The 14,804-nt window shown below is 40.0% G+C and overlaps 1 protein-coding gene across 1 annotated transcript in view; it reads right to left on the minus strand.

Annotated features, from left to right (window-relative positions):
• The window catches only part of LOC311283922 (hemicentin-1-like), an 80,467-nt gene that overhangs the window by 11,123 nt on the left and 54,540 nt on the right, over positions 1–14,804 (minus strand). The window contains exons 9-16 of the mRNA XM_084398696.1: positions 5,797–6,054; positions 5,372–5,626; positions 4,944–5,201; positions 4,596–4,850; positions 4,153–4,407; positions 3,725–3,982; positions 3,377–3,631; positions 2,949–3,203 (exon numbers count right to left, since the gene is read on the minus strand). Of these exons, the coding sequence (XP_084254822.1) occupies positions 2,949–3,203; positions 3,377–3,631; positions 3,725–3,982; positions 4,153–4,407; positions 4,596–4,850; positions 4,944–5,201; positions 5,372–5,626; positions 5,797–6,054 (2,049 nt within the window). The remainder of the gene's footprint in view (positions 1–2,948; positions 3,204–3,376; positions 3,632–3,724; positions 3,983–4,152; positions 4,408–4,595; positions 4,851–4,943; positions 5,202–5,371; positions 5,627–5,796; positions 6,055–14,804) is intronic.

The following is a 14,804-nucleotide window of genomic DNA, read 5'->3' on the forward strand; positions in this document are numbered from 1 at the left end:
AATCTGTCCTTATGATATAATTTATAGTCTTCGAGGTTTAAGGCATCTATGTACGATTTGTCATTTAGCCACGGCTGGATCCATAAATAGGAGATGTAGGTCTAATCCAAGAAGTGTACAAGTCAGCCCCATCGGCAAAAAAAAAAAAAAACTAGTCCTTGAGTATGGTCAAATATTCACGTGCATCAGCTGGGCTTCTAAATGAGCGGCGATCTTCTCCGTGTAACAGGCACAGAATTGCGGGAAATTTCATGTTGAATCTGATGTTCTTTTTGATCAGCGCCGCGCACACCTCGTTGAAACCCCGTCGTTGTTCACGGACAGCTGGGGATAGATCTTGATAGATGGACAGCTTCTAATTCTCTAACATCAGTGACCCCTTGGCTTTCACAGCACGCATAATCCTGTCTTTGTCGCTGGGATTGTGGAATTTTATGATCATCGCTCGCGGTCTGTCATCCCGATGTGAGCCCGATCAATCTTCACCCCGCCCTTGCCAGTCTGGAGGCCCAATAGTTTCGGGAGCATAGATTCAAGGAATATTTTCGGGTCAGTCCCTTCAATTCCTTCTTTCAGATTCAGGATTTTGAGATTGTCCCGACGACTTCGACTTTCCAGATCGATCACTTTGTCGTTTGCTGTTTTCAGCTGTGTTTCCATTACAGCCACTTTAGTTTGAAGTATCTTAACGGAATCTTCCACAGTTGATATCCGCTCTTCTGCCGATTGAAGTCTCTGTTCATTTTGTGCCACTACAATTGTGAGTTTATCAGTGATTTTTTTTTAGCTTATCGTCCATTAGTGTAGAAATAACTTCAGTTAATTCAGCAATCAAGGCAGCGTTGTCAGCCCTCAGCATCCCCATGCCTACTTGTTCCTGAAGCGACGCGGAAACTTTTCCTTTCGACTTTTTCTTTTCTCCTCTAGTGATATTAGGAGCGTCCATACGCTGTACTGTTACTTTAGGCTATATTTCAACTTGCCCATGTAAATGCCAACTAAACACCATTTAAAGCGCAGTTTTGTTTGCAGACGAGCAGGTGCTTCAGGAGTGTTCACCTAATCCGCCATCTTGTTCATCCTGTTAAAAAAACCTGATGTCAATCGTGTGGAAAGTACAGCCCACTACTACATTTCAGTTCAGGGAAGAGAGCGGAAGAATGGCTGAAGCCCTTGGCAAGAGACCCCTACCACCACCACCACAACCACCCACTGCAGGGAAAAAAACGCGCTCGGAATCACAAATAAAATCAGATAAGAAAAGGAGCCGAACCCGAGTAAATATTGGCACTGCTTTCCATCGCTGGAGACAACTGATGGACATGAAAGAAATGAGGTTCGACTCCGAACTTGCAACATTTCTTTTGGATTGGTAAGTAAGATGCTGTTAGTATTTCGCTAGAAGTTTGTTTTATATGTTTGTGTAGTTTTTTCGGGAAGTTATAACATAGAAATGTATTGAAGGCTGTTCGATAAACGTGCTAATGTTAGCGATGGCTAACTGTTTGCGTTTGATAGTTAGCTCTACCCACAGATCCGATCCGGTTTTCACCTGTTATCTACCAAAGCTGATGCTAAAATGTAACATTACCTAAGAAGCTTGAAATGTCTTCGATGATAATGAACCCCAAATGGACGCACGCAGAGTCCGAAACTAACACCCGCCAAGCCAAGCGCCAAATGCGGGTAGATTTTCTGTTTGGTGAGTAAATCTCAAAAGGCTATCCGCCACACTGGTGGGTGAATGTTCATACCAAAATATGAAATTTTAAGCGCTCTTCTGCCTCTAAGAACGAGCAGAGAGAGAGAGAGAGAGAGAGCCCCGGCCGCGCGCGCGCACTCACTCACTCACTATTCAGAGCGGTCAAGTTTCCCCATACTTTTTGACAAGCGTCCTTGACAGGGCGGCCAGAGCTTCTTTGCAGCTCAAGTCGGCGGCGGTGACAACTTTATTTAATGATATAAGTAAAAATATAATAAATATGTAGTATTGTAATATAGTACACATATATAGCACAATACTCTCTATAGCTCTTTTTTTCTTGCCAACTACGTAACCTATATTATGTTTATTACATGGCTTTCCTGAGGTAAATGTGACATAATTGTTCTCCAGCTGTGTTATTGACCTCGTCACGCTGATAAAAAACACTGATTGATCGATATTATGTATGAGGAATACATTTTGGTAAGTTGTAGCCGACTGTATCTTTCAACAGTGTTCGTGTATTTTTACTAATAGCTAGTAGAGATGATCGGTTCACGTGCGCTATGGGATCTGTCTTGTAACATTTCCAAGCGCCAAAACGGTATTTATTGTTTGAATTGCGTAATAAAATTGACAGATTCGCGATTTTTCTGTGCGTGAGAAAATGGATGTGTGGCGTGAGAGCGTGTGAAAAGTGTCAATTGCGTGTGTCTCACGGTGAATGCGTGAGAGTTGGCAGCTCTGGTTACGTTGGCGCTAGCTTGGTCAACATCAGCGAATGCTGTCTGTCAAATTAATTTAATTCAAACTAACAATAAAAATGAACATATTCACTGGTAAAGCTGAAGGGGAGTCACTTGACATCAACCAACCTTCCTCTGGAGTCAAAACGTCCTCTATTAGGAGTTGGCTCGGCTTCGGCTATGGCTCTAGGGTCGTTGTGAAGGTAGGGGCGGAGCATAGAGACTATGCCGTTTCTCGTTTGTTACTCTAGTCTAGAGTAGACCAATTCACTTTCTGGAGGTATTCTGCCCCCATCTGGTATGGAATGTGGAGTATGACTTGATTTTTTGCCAGACATAACACATGGCACCTTTAACAATCATATTAAACTTGACATCAACGAGGATTTAATCACGTTTAGAGGATTTAATGTCACAAAATATACTCTATTCTCATGTTTTGCATTTGTTAATCCACTAGTTTGTTGATCACAGTTACTGAACCATCATTTACTCACACATGACGTTTAAAGTCACAGCTTCAGAGTATTTCTCTCCATGTTTATTGATGGACTTGCACTTGTATTCTCCACTGTCATCAGAGCTGATCTTTGAGATTCTGTAGATTCTTCCAGATCTTACAAACGTTCCTCCTTTAATCCAGCTGATTTCTGCAGGAGGGTTTGAGTCACTGATGCAGTTCAGAGTCACTGAATCTCCCTCCATTATTACACCAGATGGACTGATGGACACTGAGACGCTCCTGGGAGGATCTAATAAAAAAATAAAAATAAAACACTTTAACAATCAAATTAAATTTGACATCAGACTTATGAATCACCCTCCATTATTTCACCTGATGGACTGATGCAATCACAAGATTTATTGGATAGGAGGATCTGTGTCAAGCAGAAGGTATGAAAAATGAAAATATGATTCAACTCACACATGACGTTTAAAGTCACAGTATCAGAGTATTTCTCTCCATGTTCATTGATGGACTTGCACTTGTATGTTTTACTGTCATCAGAGCTGATCTTTGAGATGCTGTAGATTCTTCCAGATCCTACAAATGTTCCTCCTTTAAACCAGCTGATTTCTGCAGGAGGGTTTGAGTCACTGATGCAGTTCAGAGTCACTGAATCTCCCTCCACTATTACACCAGATGGACTGATGGACACTGAGACGCTCCTGGGAGGATCTGTAAAGACAACAAGTGTAAAAATACATGCAGTGAAACAAATCATTGCACAAATAATCTTCCAGAACTGGTTAAAAATAAAGGCAGACTTACACATGATATTCACATTTACAGCAGCAGAAGTCTGAGATCCATGATTGTTTCTAGCAGAGCAACGATAGTCTCCGCTGGCCTCAGACTTAATATTAGTGATGCTGTAGGTTTCACCAGATTGCAAAATATTCCTTCCTCCTTTAAACCAGCTGATTTCTGCAGGAGGGTTTGAGTCACTGATGCAGTTCAGAGTCACTGAATCTCCCTCCACTATTACACCAGATCGACTGATGGACAATGAGACGCTCCTGGGAGGATCTAAAACAGAGAAATATTGATATCATTAACAATCATATTAAACTTGACATCACAGAGGATTTAATAACGTTTAGAGGATTTAATGTCAGAAAATAAACTCTATACTCATGTTTTGTATTTGTTAATCCACTAATTTGTTGATCACAGTTACTGAACCATCATTAACTCACACATGATGTTTAAAGTCACAGCATCAGAGTATTTCTCTCCATGTTTATTGATGGACTTGCACTTGTATTCTCCACTGTCATCAGAGCTGATCTTTGAGATGCTGAAGATTCTTCCAGATCCTACAGTCGTTCCTCCTTTAATCCAGCTGATTTCTGCAGGAGGGTTTGAGTCACTGATGCAGTTCAGAGTCACTGAATGTCCCTCCACTATTACACCAGATGGACTGATGGACACTGAGACGCTCCTGGGAGGATCTAATGCAAAAAAAAAAAAAAAAAAAAAAAAAACACTTTAAAAATCAAATTAAATTTGACATCAGACTTGTTAATCACCCTCCATTATTTCACCTGATGGAATTGATGCAATCACAGGATTTATTGGATAGGAGGATCTGTGTCAAGTAGAAGGTATGAAAAATGAAAATATGATTCATAAAACTCACACATGACGTTTAAAGTCACAGCATCTGAGTATTTCTCTCCATGTTCATTGATGGACTTGCACTTGTATTCTCCACTGTCATCAGATCTGATCTTTGAGATGCTGAAGATTCTTCCAGATCCTACAGTCGTTCCTCCTTTAATCCAGCTGATTTCTGCAGGAGGGTTTGAGTCACTGATGCAGTTCAGAGTCACTGAATCTCCCTCCACTATTACACCAGATCCACTTATCAACACTGAGACATTTCTGGGAGGATCTGTAAAGACAACAAGTGTAAAAGGACATGCAGTGAGACAAATCATTGCACAAATAATCTTCCAGAACTGGTTAAAAATAAAGGCAGACTTACACATGATATTCACATTTACAGCAGCAGAAGTCTGAGATCCATGATTGTTTCTAGCAGAGCAATGATAGTCTCCGCTGGCCTCAGACTTAATATTAGTGATGCTGTAGGTTTCACCAGATTGCAAAATATTCCTTCCTCCTTTAAACCAGCTGATTTCTGCAGGAGGGTTTGAGTCACTGATGCAGTTCAGAGTCACTGAATCTCCCTCCATTATTACACCATATGGACTGATGGACACTGAGACGCTCCTGGGAGGATCTAATACAGAGAAATATTGATATCATTAACAATCATATTAAACTTGACATCACAGAGGATTTACTCATGTTTAGAGGATTTAATGTCACAAAATAAACTCTATACTCATGTTTTGCATTTGTTAATCCACTAATTTGTTGATCACAGTTACTGAACCATCATTTACTCACACATGACGTTTAAAGTCACAGCTTCAGAGTATTTCTCTCCATGTTTATTGATGGACTTGCACTTGTATTCTCCACTGTCATCAGAGCTGATCTTTGAGATGCTGAAGATTCTTCCAGATCTTACAAACGTTCCTCCTTTAATCCAGCTGATTTCTGCAGGAGGGTTTGAGTCACTGATGCAGTTCAGAGTCACTGAATCTCCCTCCACTATTACACCAGATTGACTGATGGACAATGAGACGCTCCTGGGAGGATCTAATACAGAGAAATGTTGATATCATTAACAATCATATTAAACTTGACATCACAGAGGATTTACTCATGTTTAGAGGATTTAATGTCACAAAATAAACTCTATACTCATGTTTTGCATTTGTTAATCCACTAATTTGTTGATCACGGTTACTGAACCATCATTTACTCACACATGACGTTTAAAGTCACAGCTTCAGAGTATTTCTCTCCATGTTTATTGATGGACTTGCACTTGTATTCTCCACTGTCATCAGAGCTGATCTTTGAGATGCTGAAGATTCTTCCAGATCCTACAATCGTTCCTCCTTTAAACCAGCTGAAGTTCAGAGCAGGAGGGTTTGAGTCACTGATGCAGTTCAGAGTCACTGAATCTCCCTCCACTATTACACCAGATGGACTGATGGAGATCACAGGTTTCACTGGAGGATCTACAGATGTCAGGTAAAAGTATTTATCAGAGACGGCTGGTGGAAAATGTTCTAGGAAAGGCTGCAGTTGGTTATTATTGGACAATTTCAGCAAACATTTTTCACTGTTTAATGCTCAAAGTTAAAGAAAAAGTTTAAGCAAAAAAGTAAACAGAAGGAAAAACTATTAAGACTAGAATTTGAGAGGCTTGAAACATTTGAAATACAGACAAATGTTTTACCAAGTTCTAGATTAAGATATTATTTAAAAAAACTATTTAAAAATAACATTTCTTTTTACTTTTCCTAATTTACAATGAATGTATATAGTGCAACTGCAAAAACTGAGAGGAAAAAAATACGTTCCATTTGTTTAGAGATTTTTTATATATAGGCCTAACTACAATTTTGATGCTACTACTTTTCCTCCGTCCTCCAGCCTGTGACCCAGAAACTGATCAAACTCAGCATCTTGAAGGACATCTCAATTATTTCTATTCTCTTCACATGTCACAATCATTTTTATTTATGCTTTACCTTTGCAGTTTAAATTAATTATATATCAAACATATATCAACAGGGCATCTTGTTTTATCTTTATTATGTATGAATTTCTTAAATAACCAAACTTTAACAACATAAGGGCAGATCTCTTGATCGCAGCTGTTGACGCTTTGAAGTGACGCTCCAGTGATCAAGAATATTCCAATATACAAATAGGGCGCTTCTCATTTCTTATTTGTGTATCCTCGTTTCCTTTCCTCATGTCTCAGTTCCACCCCCTGTTGGATTCAAGGGAAGGTTGCAAGGATGAAAATTATTTGTTATTTAACAAATCACTGGCAATGGGACGTAACTTCTCCCATGTAGCGTCTGCAGTGTTGGGAAAGTTCACTTTCTACATGAACTAGTTCAAAGTTCAGTTCACAAATTTTAAAATGAACTAGTTCAGTTCATAGTTCATACTCAAATTTTTTTTAACTAAGTTCACAGTTCCAAAAATGAACTAGTTCATAGTTCTTTTTTTCCATGTTGCTGCAAGCTGTTATTTTTTCAAAATGATTGCCACAGCCCATATAGATAATTATTTTAACACTGAAGCCATGCGTCAGATTTTTCCCATCCTCAACGACCTGTGTCATAAAACTGGTTTAAATGATCATGACGCCAACATGCTGCTTTTTGTTTTGACTTGCAACGTTAGTGATGAGTCGTAAATGAACAATCCATTCGTTGCGTCTGTCACGTGACAAATGAACGAAAGACTCGGAAGGTAAAGTAATTATTTATGATCCCTGTAAACGATTTTTGACTGCATTATAATGATTTCTTAATTCAGAATATGATCAAGATTGCGTAGGTGGATGTGTTCGGGGAATTTGCCAGTTAATGGTATAACATTTAAAGCCCCTTAAATGAACGAAATGACTCGAAAAAAGATTCGTTAATTTTGATGAACGAGATTGAACAAGAGAGTCAGTAGACACTGGTGGCTGGTGTTGCCAGATTGGGTGTTTTCCCGCTACATATTAGGGCCTGTTTACGGTGTGTTTTAGCCGGGTTTTCGCCTGGAAGGCTCTATAGAAATCTGGCACTCTACTGAACGAAGTTAAACTGAGAGAGTGTGCCGTTCACAGACACCAGAATGAACGAGTTCACAGTATCGTTCATCAGGCAGTAATACAGTACGTTCAGTTCACGTTCGGCCAAAATATGAACGAGTTCATGAACTATCGTTCAATGAACGATCAGAAATTCGTTCAGCGTTCAGGCACAACACTGAGCGTCTGAACCAATCGGACACACACAAGTTATTAATTTATTTAATGAATAATCCAGCAAACTCACTGTGAAACTCTCCCCAAAAACTAACATCCCAAATGAAGCTAACACACTGGCAGGACGCTGTGTCTTGTTACAGGACACACAAGGAGTTTTCCCAGAAAAGGAGAGCATCAGGGAGCATCCCAGAAACTGTGTGAATGATTGTGATGTTTTGTGTCCTATTTTGTATACACCATAGTATGTATTTTATTATACAACCAACGGTCAATGTAACCTTACCTGTATCATGTCTTCTATCTAATTAATCCTCATTTCATGATTCACGCTTTGATGTACATCACCTTCTCTTAGAATGCAGTGTGGATTTGTTATATCTATCTGAGTATTAATGAACAGAAAAGAGGTAAGGCAGATTTGAGATAGCGTCATTAATCTTCCCCACAAGAGGAAACTCCCGCCAGACAATCCACCCTTCTCATTGGTCCAGCAAACCCAGAGAGGGGACATTAGAGACAGACCACAGTGACCGCCTCTCTCTCTTAGCTCGTCTCATCCGGCTACAACACTGCTTCTGCTGATACTGGGGGGAACCCTTTCCCCCACTGGTGCCCAGGGCCCAGCAGGCCGGAGCACCGCCTGCCATGTTTTCGTACTACCAAAGGGAGACAGAAGGCTGTGTCTCCAATCCAGCAAACTGCACCTTTACCATCACTGAATGGACAACGATCAATTCCGGGCCTTTTTGGCACTTCAGGATGCCGTGCCGTCCAGCGTGCCCTCAGCAGGCCAGGGCCGCAGGCTTCGACTCACAACAGCCATGTGCTCGTCGAAACCACAATGCAAGCTCATCATCATCTTCTCCATCAGGCAGAGAAGAAAACGATGGCAACTTGCACCATGACTTTTGGCACTCACGGAGTCATCAACGAACTCAATTTTCAACCACTTCAAGAACTGTCCGTGCACACAAACTATGCAAGTATCAATTTAATGAGGTGCTCTGAAAATGATCAGCTGATGGTTCTTTTCATACTGAAATAGATATTTTCCATAGTTCAATTACCTGTTTCCGGTTCCACATCACTCACCCCTTTACCTATGCATTTATGGATGGATGAATGTATGAATGTTTGTTTGTTTGTTTGTTTGTTTGTTTGTTTAGTTTAGTTATGTTTGTGATTTAGTTCATAAAACTTGTGCACAATTATGTATTTGGTTTCTGATTCTCTGCTTGCATACAAAGTCCCTTTTATGATTTTGATCTTGTTACATGCTCTAAGTGCTGTACATGCTAAGGAATAATTATTTTTCAGTGACCATGAAAGATACACTTTTCTTAGAATAAATGAATAATCAAAGAGTTCGTTGGAACTGATTAATTGATTGTAATATTAATTTGGCTTACCTCAAAGTTAATCTAATTAACTGACCCAAATATGAATAATTAATCATAATTGGTAATTATGGATTATTATAAAAATTTCCCCTTTGAGCTAATATTGTTACAGTTTAGTGGAGAATGCGGGCATCGTATTAAACATTGTATGCAAGCAGACAGTAATCAATCATGTTGTCCCATACGTTTTATTAACATTGTCTACATGCACGTACAAGTTTCTGATAAAATCAGCAAAACTATAGCTTGAATATGCCTTCCTACGATTTCAGTTCTAAATCGAGCGTAAGCCTTCTCTGACGAAGAAATCTCAGATTAGCCGCATGTATAGATGGTACCAGAACAAATTAATCTGATCATTGGGCGAAGAAATCCCCATTTTCAGCATTTTTGAAGGTGATTGAGCGATGCTCCTCAATCACCGATTAAGGCCTTATTATTATTCGTTACGTCATTGTATTCATATTAAACCGCTGAACCGCTCATATGAAACAATCACGTCGAATTAGTGGTATAAATGCTAGCCTAGCTAACTAGTAATTTGCCATTGTCTGTAAAGGGACTGTGCTGTTTTTATTTGTGAACGAGTTGCATCACTTGCATGCAACTTCATGTGTTTAAACTGGAGTTCCTTCAGCCTGAAGCAGACAACGACCTGCCGAGGCAGAGAAGGGAACCGTTAGACGACAACGAAAGCGGACGTTGGACACCCAGCCTGAGCCACCAAGAGCTGACCAGCATCATCTTCTCCTTGGCCACGCTCCCGCAGGCCTCAAACAGGAGGTAAATGAACTAACGCTGCCAGCCACAGAATTCCAAGAGAGACGCTAAAGCCATCAGTGTCCAGCCAGAGTTGAAGTCCAAACACTGACTCAGCAATGCTGTAACATCATAGACAAACACAAGGGGGGTCCTGAACAGAACTGAAACAGTCCAACCACCTGCAAATGGACCCCACAAGAAGATGTATCCTGCTAAACTTGCATTCAGCAGGGAAACCTCCCCCAGCCAAGCACAGAGTTACCAAGGGGGGAAACAAACCCCTCTGCTTAACACGTCAACGGACGGTTTCCTGGAAGCTTCTGAAGCCGCAGAAGGAAAAGGATTGATTCATTGATTCAGACGAATCCTGAAACAACACGTGTAGTGACAACTCAAAGACCAAAACGTCCACGCCTACCTACGAGACATTGACGTTCACCTGCAGTCTTTCATGAGTGTGCACCATCAAGATAGACTATCTGATCTGGGTCACAACCAGCCCAGAGTGGCACTGCGTTTTGGCTGTCCAGCAGCTGGAACAAGCCATCATAACAGGATTCTCAGAATTTTTATTTTTTTGCCCAACCACCACCCCCCGTTTTCGGAGGTCAACTTTATTTGTATTCATATAACAAAATAAGACAGAGCATATGTTTGCAAATAATAAAGAGTGACAAGCTGTAACAGAGACAGGGAGGTACGCAGACAGACGGCCAGACAGACAGACAGACAGACAGGCAGGCAGGCAGGCAGACAGCGAGAAGTTAAGCACGTGGCTTACATTAGCTGTTGAATTTGTAGAAAGCTTATGAGGGGATTCCAGGTTTCTTTAAAGGCAGATATATTGTTCTTTTTATGAGCTATGGTTTCTTCTGTCAAAATGAATTCTATGATTAGGTTAGTCCAATGGGTAAAATGGCAAGATGATTTTTATTTCCAGGTTTGAAAGATACATTTTTTAGCGATTGCTAGAGAAACCAGAACTGGTGTTTTGTATTTGGAAGGGATGGAGGTTTCTGAAGTATCTCCTAGGAGACAGAGTGCAGAGGACAGTGGGACTCTGCAGTCCAGGATCGAAGATAGTGTGTTAGTTAATGTGATCCAGAGAGAGTGAACAGGCTGGCAAAGCCAAGTGGCATGGAGATAGGTGTCTGTGCTCCCAGAGGTGCACTGTGAGCAGGTGTCTGTGTCAGATAATCCCATTTTAAATGGTTTGCTCTGAGTGATGTGGGTTCTGTGGATGGTTTTATATTGTATGAGTTGTAAATTGATGTTGGTGCTCATAGTAAAGGTATTCTTGCAGATCTGTGTCCAAAAATTCAGGTCGGGAGATAGCATGAGGTCACTTTCCCACTTCCCCTTAGGCAGGGTTATTGTGGGGTTAGATGAAGCGATGAAGCTGTAGAGTTTGGATATAAGTTTTCTTGGGGGGCTGGCTACTTCCAATAACTGTTCACTGATTTTAGAAGGCTGTAGAGTGTTAGTTGAAGTTGTTTTGCTTTGAACAACCTTCACCAGTGCGCGGACGCACTGAAGCGTTTTTTTTTTTTTAGTTCAAAGTTACTATCAGATTTAATGTTATACCCTGACAAACTATACATCATTAAAAAGATATAAGACTCAAGTTTCAATATTTGACCACTATTGTATTCTGAGAAACTTATAATGACAGTTATTTCTTAATTTGCGTCAGGAGTTATGAAATGAAAAAAATGAGTGGATACCTTTAATATGAATTATGAGCGTCAGCCGCTTTCATTCATAAAAAAAACTCTGTGCTGTCGTCATGACAGCGCTTCACAAAACAACGTCCCTCAGGGCTTTGAGCTCAAAAATGTGCAGATTTGGAGAAATATTGATAGATTCTCATAGGTTTACATCAGATTTCTATAGACAGGAATAATATTTATTGAATTTATACCCAAATGCGTCGATGTAGTCATTATGAGCGCTGGATACTGTGATGTATTGTGTTTTCAATCCATACCAACAGCCTGAGGGCGCTTGTGTGCACAGTGTAGTCCATATATGGAACACATGAAGAAGTGCCATAATCATGTGACATTCCAGGATGTCACTGATACACACACATCTAACAGAGATCACTGTAATATGCACATAAAGTTTTGAAGACAATAAACATGATTGCAATGATATTTGAGTTACCTGTGTTCTTCGAGCCATGTCAGGTATTTTCATAATAATAGATTATATTTATAATGTAATGCTAATCGGTATAGACTGTATCATCGTGCAGAATACTGTAAGTTTGGAGCACAAACATGGTTTTAATCTCATAAATGGTCGTGTATTGATGGTGTGCTAAGCTAACATGTTAGCTAGCCCTGGTGCACCTGCCACCTAGCACTAGCATTTATTCTTTTATGATTTTTTTTCTAAATAGGAATGCTTACTGAGATGTGTCTTTATTCAAGAAGGGCATTGATTGGATACAGTTTCAAATGTGATAAAAACTTTGATAAAAGAAATTAGGGACTGAAACTCTTTGAATAGCCTGTGAATAGCCAGTCGTTAGTAACTATAATGCAGACAAAAGCCTTTCTTATTTCTTATAACTTTACAAAACTTTGAAGCTATTTATAACAATTTTTATCATCATAACAATAATTAATTCTACATTTACAATAAACTGCCAGGTGTCAGCTTTCAAATGAGATCATACTTGTGTTTTTAGTACCAAGGGTTCATGAACTGTATCTGTTTCAGTTTGGGTATGTCATTTCTGGGGATTTTTCAAAAGTGGGGTTGCAGGTTAACAGGTTAAAGGTTTAAGTTGTTGGTAGTGGAGAAATTGGTCTCTCCCGATCCCGAATTTCTGGACAATTGAGGTGAATGACATAAATTTATGATTTTCAAATACGTGGTGAAGGTGGGTGATGCCATTTGTTGCCATTTGGGGAAGTGGATCGGTTTGTTGTGAAGACGGAGGTCAGGGTTGTGCCAGATGGGGGTATACCTACCTAGCTAGGGGTGATTTGGTGATTTTGTTGGTTTTCCACCAGGCTGGCAGAGTTGTTGCTATTGTAACGTTGTGATAGAAGTCCAGTTTTTTGATTGACTGTGGTAGAAAGGGAAGGTCTGCAATTGAGTTGGGGGAGCACAAGTATTGCTCAAGATCAAGCCATGGGTTAGAATGTGTCTGTTGTTGAGTCCATTTATATAAGTACTGTAATTGGTTTGCCAGGTAGTAGTGCATAAAATTTGGTGCTTCAAGTCCGCCTAAGTGTTTTGTGTTTTGGAGTGTTGTAAGTGCTATCCTTGTTTTTTTTTTATTTTTCCAATAGAAGTGAGTGGTGAGGAATCTAGTTTTTTGAACCAATAGTCTGTCGGGGTAATCGGAATCATTGAAAATAGGTAATTGATCTGGGGTAGTATCTTGTAGTATTTTGATTGTTGCGATATGGCCTATGAGTGTGAGTGGGAGCTTGTTCCATCGTTTATAATCATCTTCTATTTTCTTGAGGAGTGAGGCATAGTTGAGGTTGTATAGCTCTGACAGCCTGGGGGAAATTGATATACCTAAGTACTTGATGTTACCTGTGTTGAGGGGAAGGGAGGGGTCATGAGCTGCAGAGTCCACATCGTCTCCTAATAGCGGGAGAATAGTTGAGTTCCAGATGATTGTGTAGTGAGAGACTTTGGAGAATTTGTTGATGACATTGAATGCTTCATTGAGTGATTGGGATGGAGTTTGTAAGTATAATAGTAAATCATCTGCATATAGACTAATTTTGTGTTGAGAGTTGTTGACTTGGATTCCTTTAATTTAGTTGTTTTGGCGTATTGCTGCTGCAAGTGGTTCGATGAATATGGCAAAGAGGGATGGAGAGAGTGGGCATTCCTGTCTAGTTCCTTGGTGCAGAGTAAAGCTTGGTGAAGTGATCCCATTTGTGACGACTGCGGCCCTTGGAGAAGTGTATAGTGTTGTTATCCACTGGATGAACGACTCTCCAAAACCAAATTTACGGAGGGTGGTGAATAAGAATATCCAGTTGACCTTGTCGAATGCTTTTTCTGCGTCTAGTGATACAACTATAGTTTTTTGTGGCTGTCCTTGTGCAATGCTGATGAGATTGAAAAGTCTGCGGATATTGTCTTTTGCGTTCCTGTTTTTGATGAAGCCTGTCTGGTCTGGGTGAATTAGTGAATGCATAACTGTTTCAATCCTGGTTGCTAGAGTCTTTGTGATAATTTTCAGATTAGTGTTGATTAATGCGGTAACTAGAGGGATGTGTTGGGTCCTTGTTGGGTTTCAGAAAAACAGTAATGAGCGCTGTGTTCATATGTGTGGGAATGGTACATGTGGTTTGGATTTCTGTGAGTAATTTGTTGAAAGTTGGTGATAAGATGTCCCAAAAGTGTTTGTAGAATTCTGCTGGTAGTCCGTCGGGTCCAGGTGATTTATTGTTTTGCATACTTTGTAAGGCTTTGATAAGTTCTTCAGAGGTGATGGGTTGTTCTAAAAAGTTTGCTTGTTCTGTGGTTAATGAGGGAAGGTCCAGATTGTTAAGAAAAGAGTCAATTTCAGATTGTAGAGGTTGGGTGCCGGCAGTGTACAAAGAGCTGTAGAAATGGCGAAAAAAGTTATTGATTTCTTGAGGGTCCATAATTGATGGGATGAGTGATTTGTCTTTTTTGTATTGTAACATGTTTGCCAGATATTTACCTGCTTTATTGCTGAGGTGAAACTGATCATATTTAAGTTGCTGTATACAGAACTGTGTTTTTTTTTTTTTTTTATGATACTATCCAATTGAGTCCTAAGTTGCTTGAGTTCAGTTTGTACTTCTTCAGATGGGGCGGTAGA

Source organism: Rutilus rutilus, assembly GCF_951802725.1.
Source record: "Rutilus rutilus genome assembly, chromosome: 2".
Lineage (NCBI taxonomy): Eukaryota > Metazoa > Chordata > Actinopteri > Cypriniformes > Leuciscidae > Rutilus > Rutilus rutilus.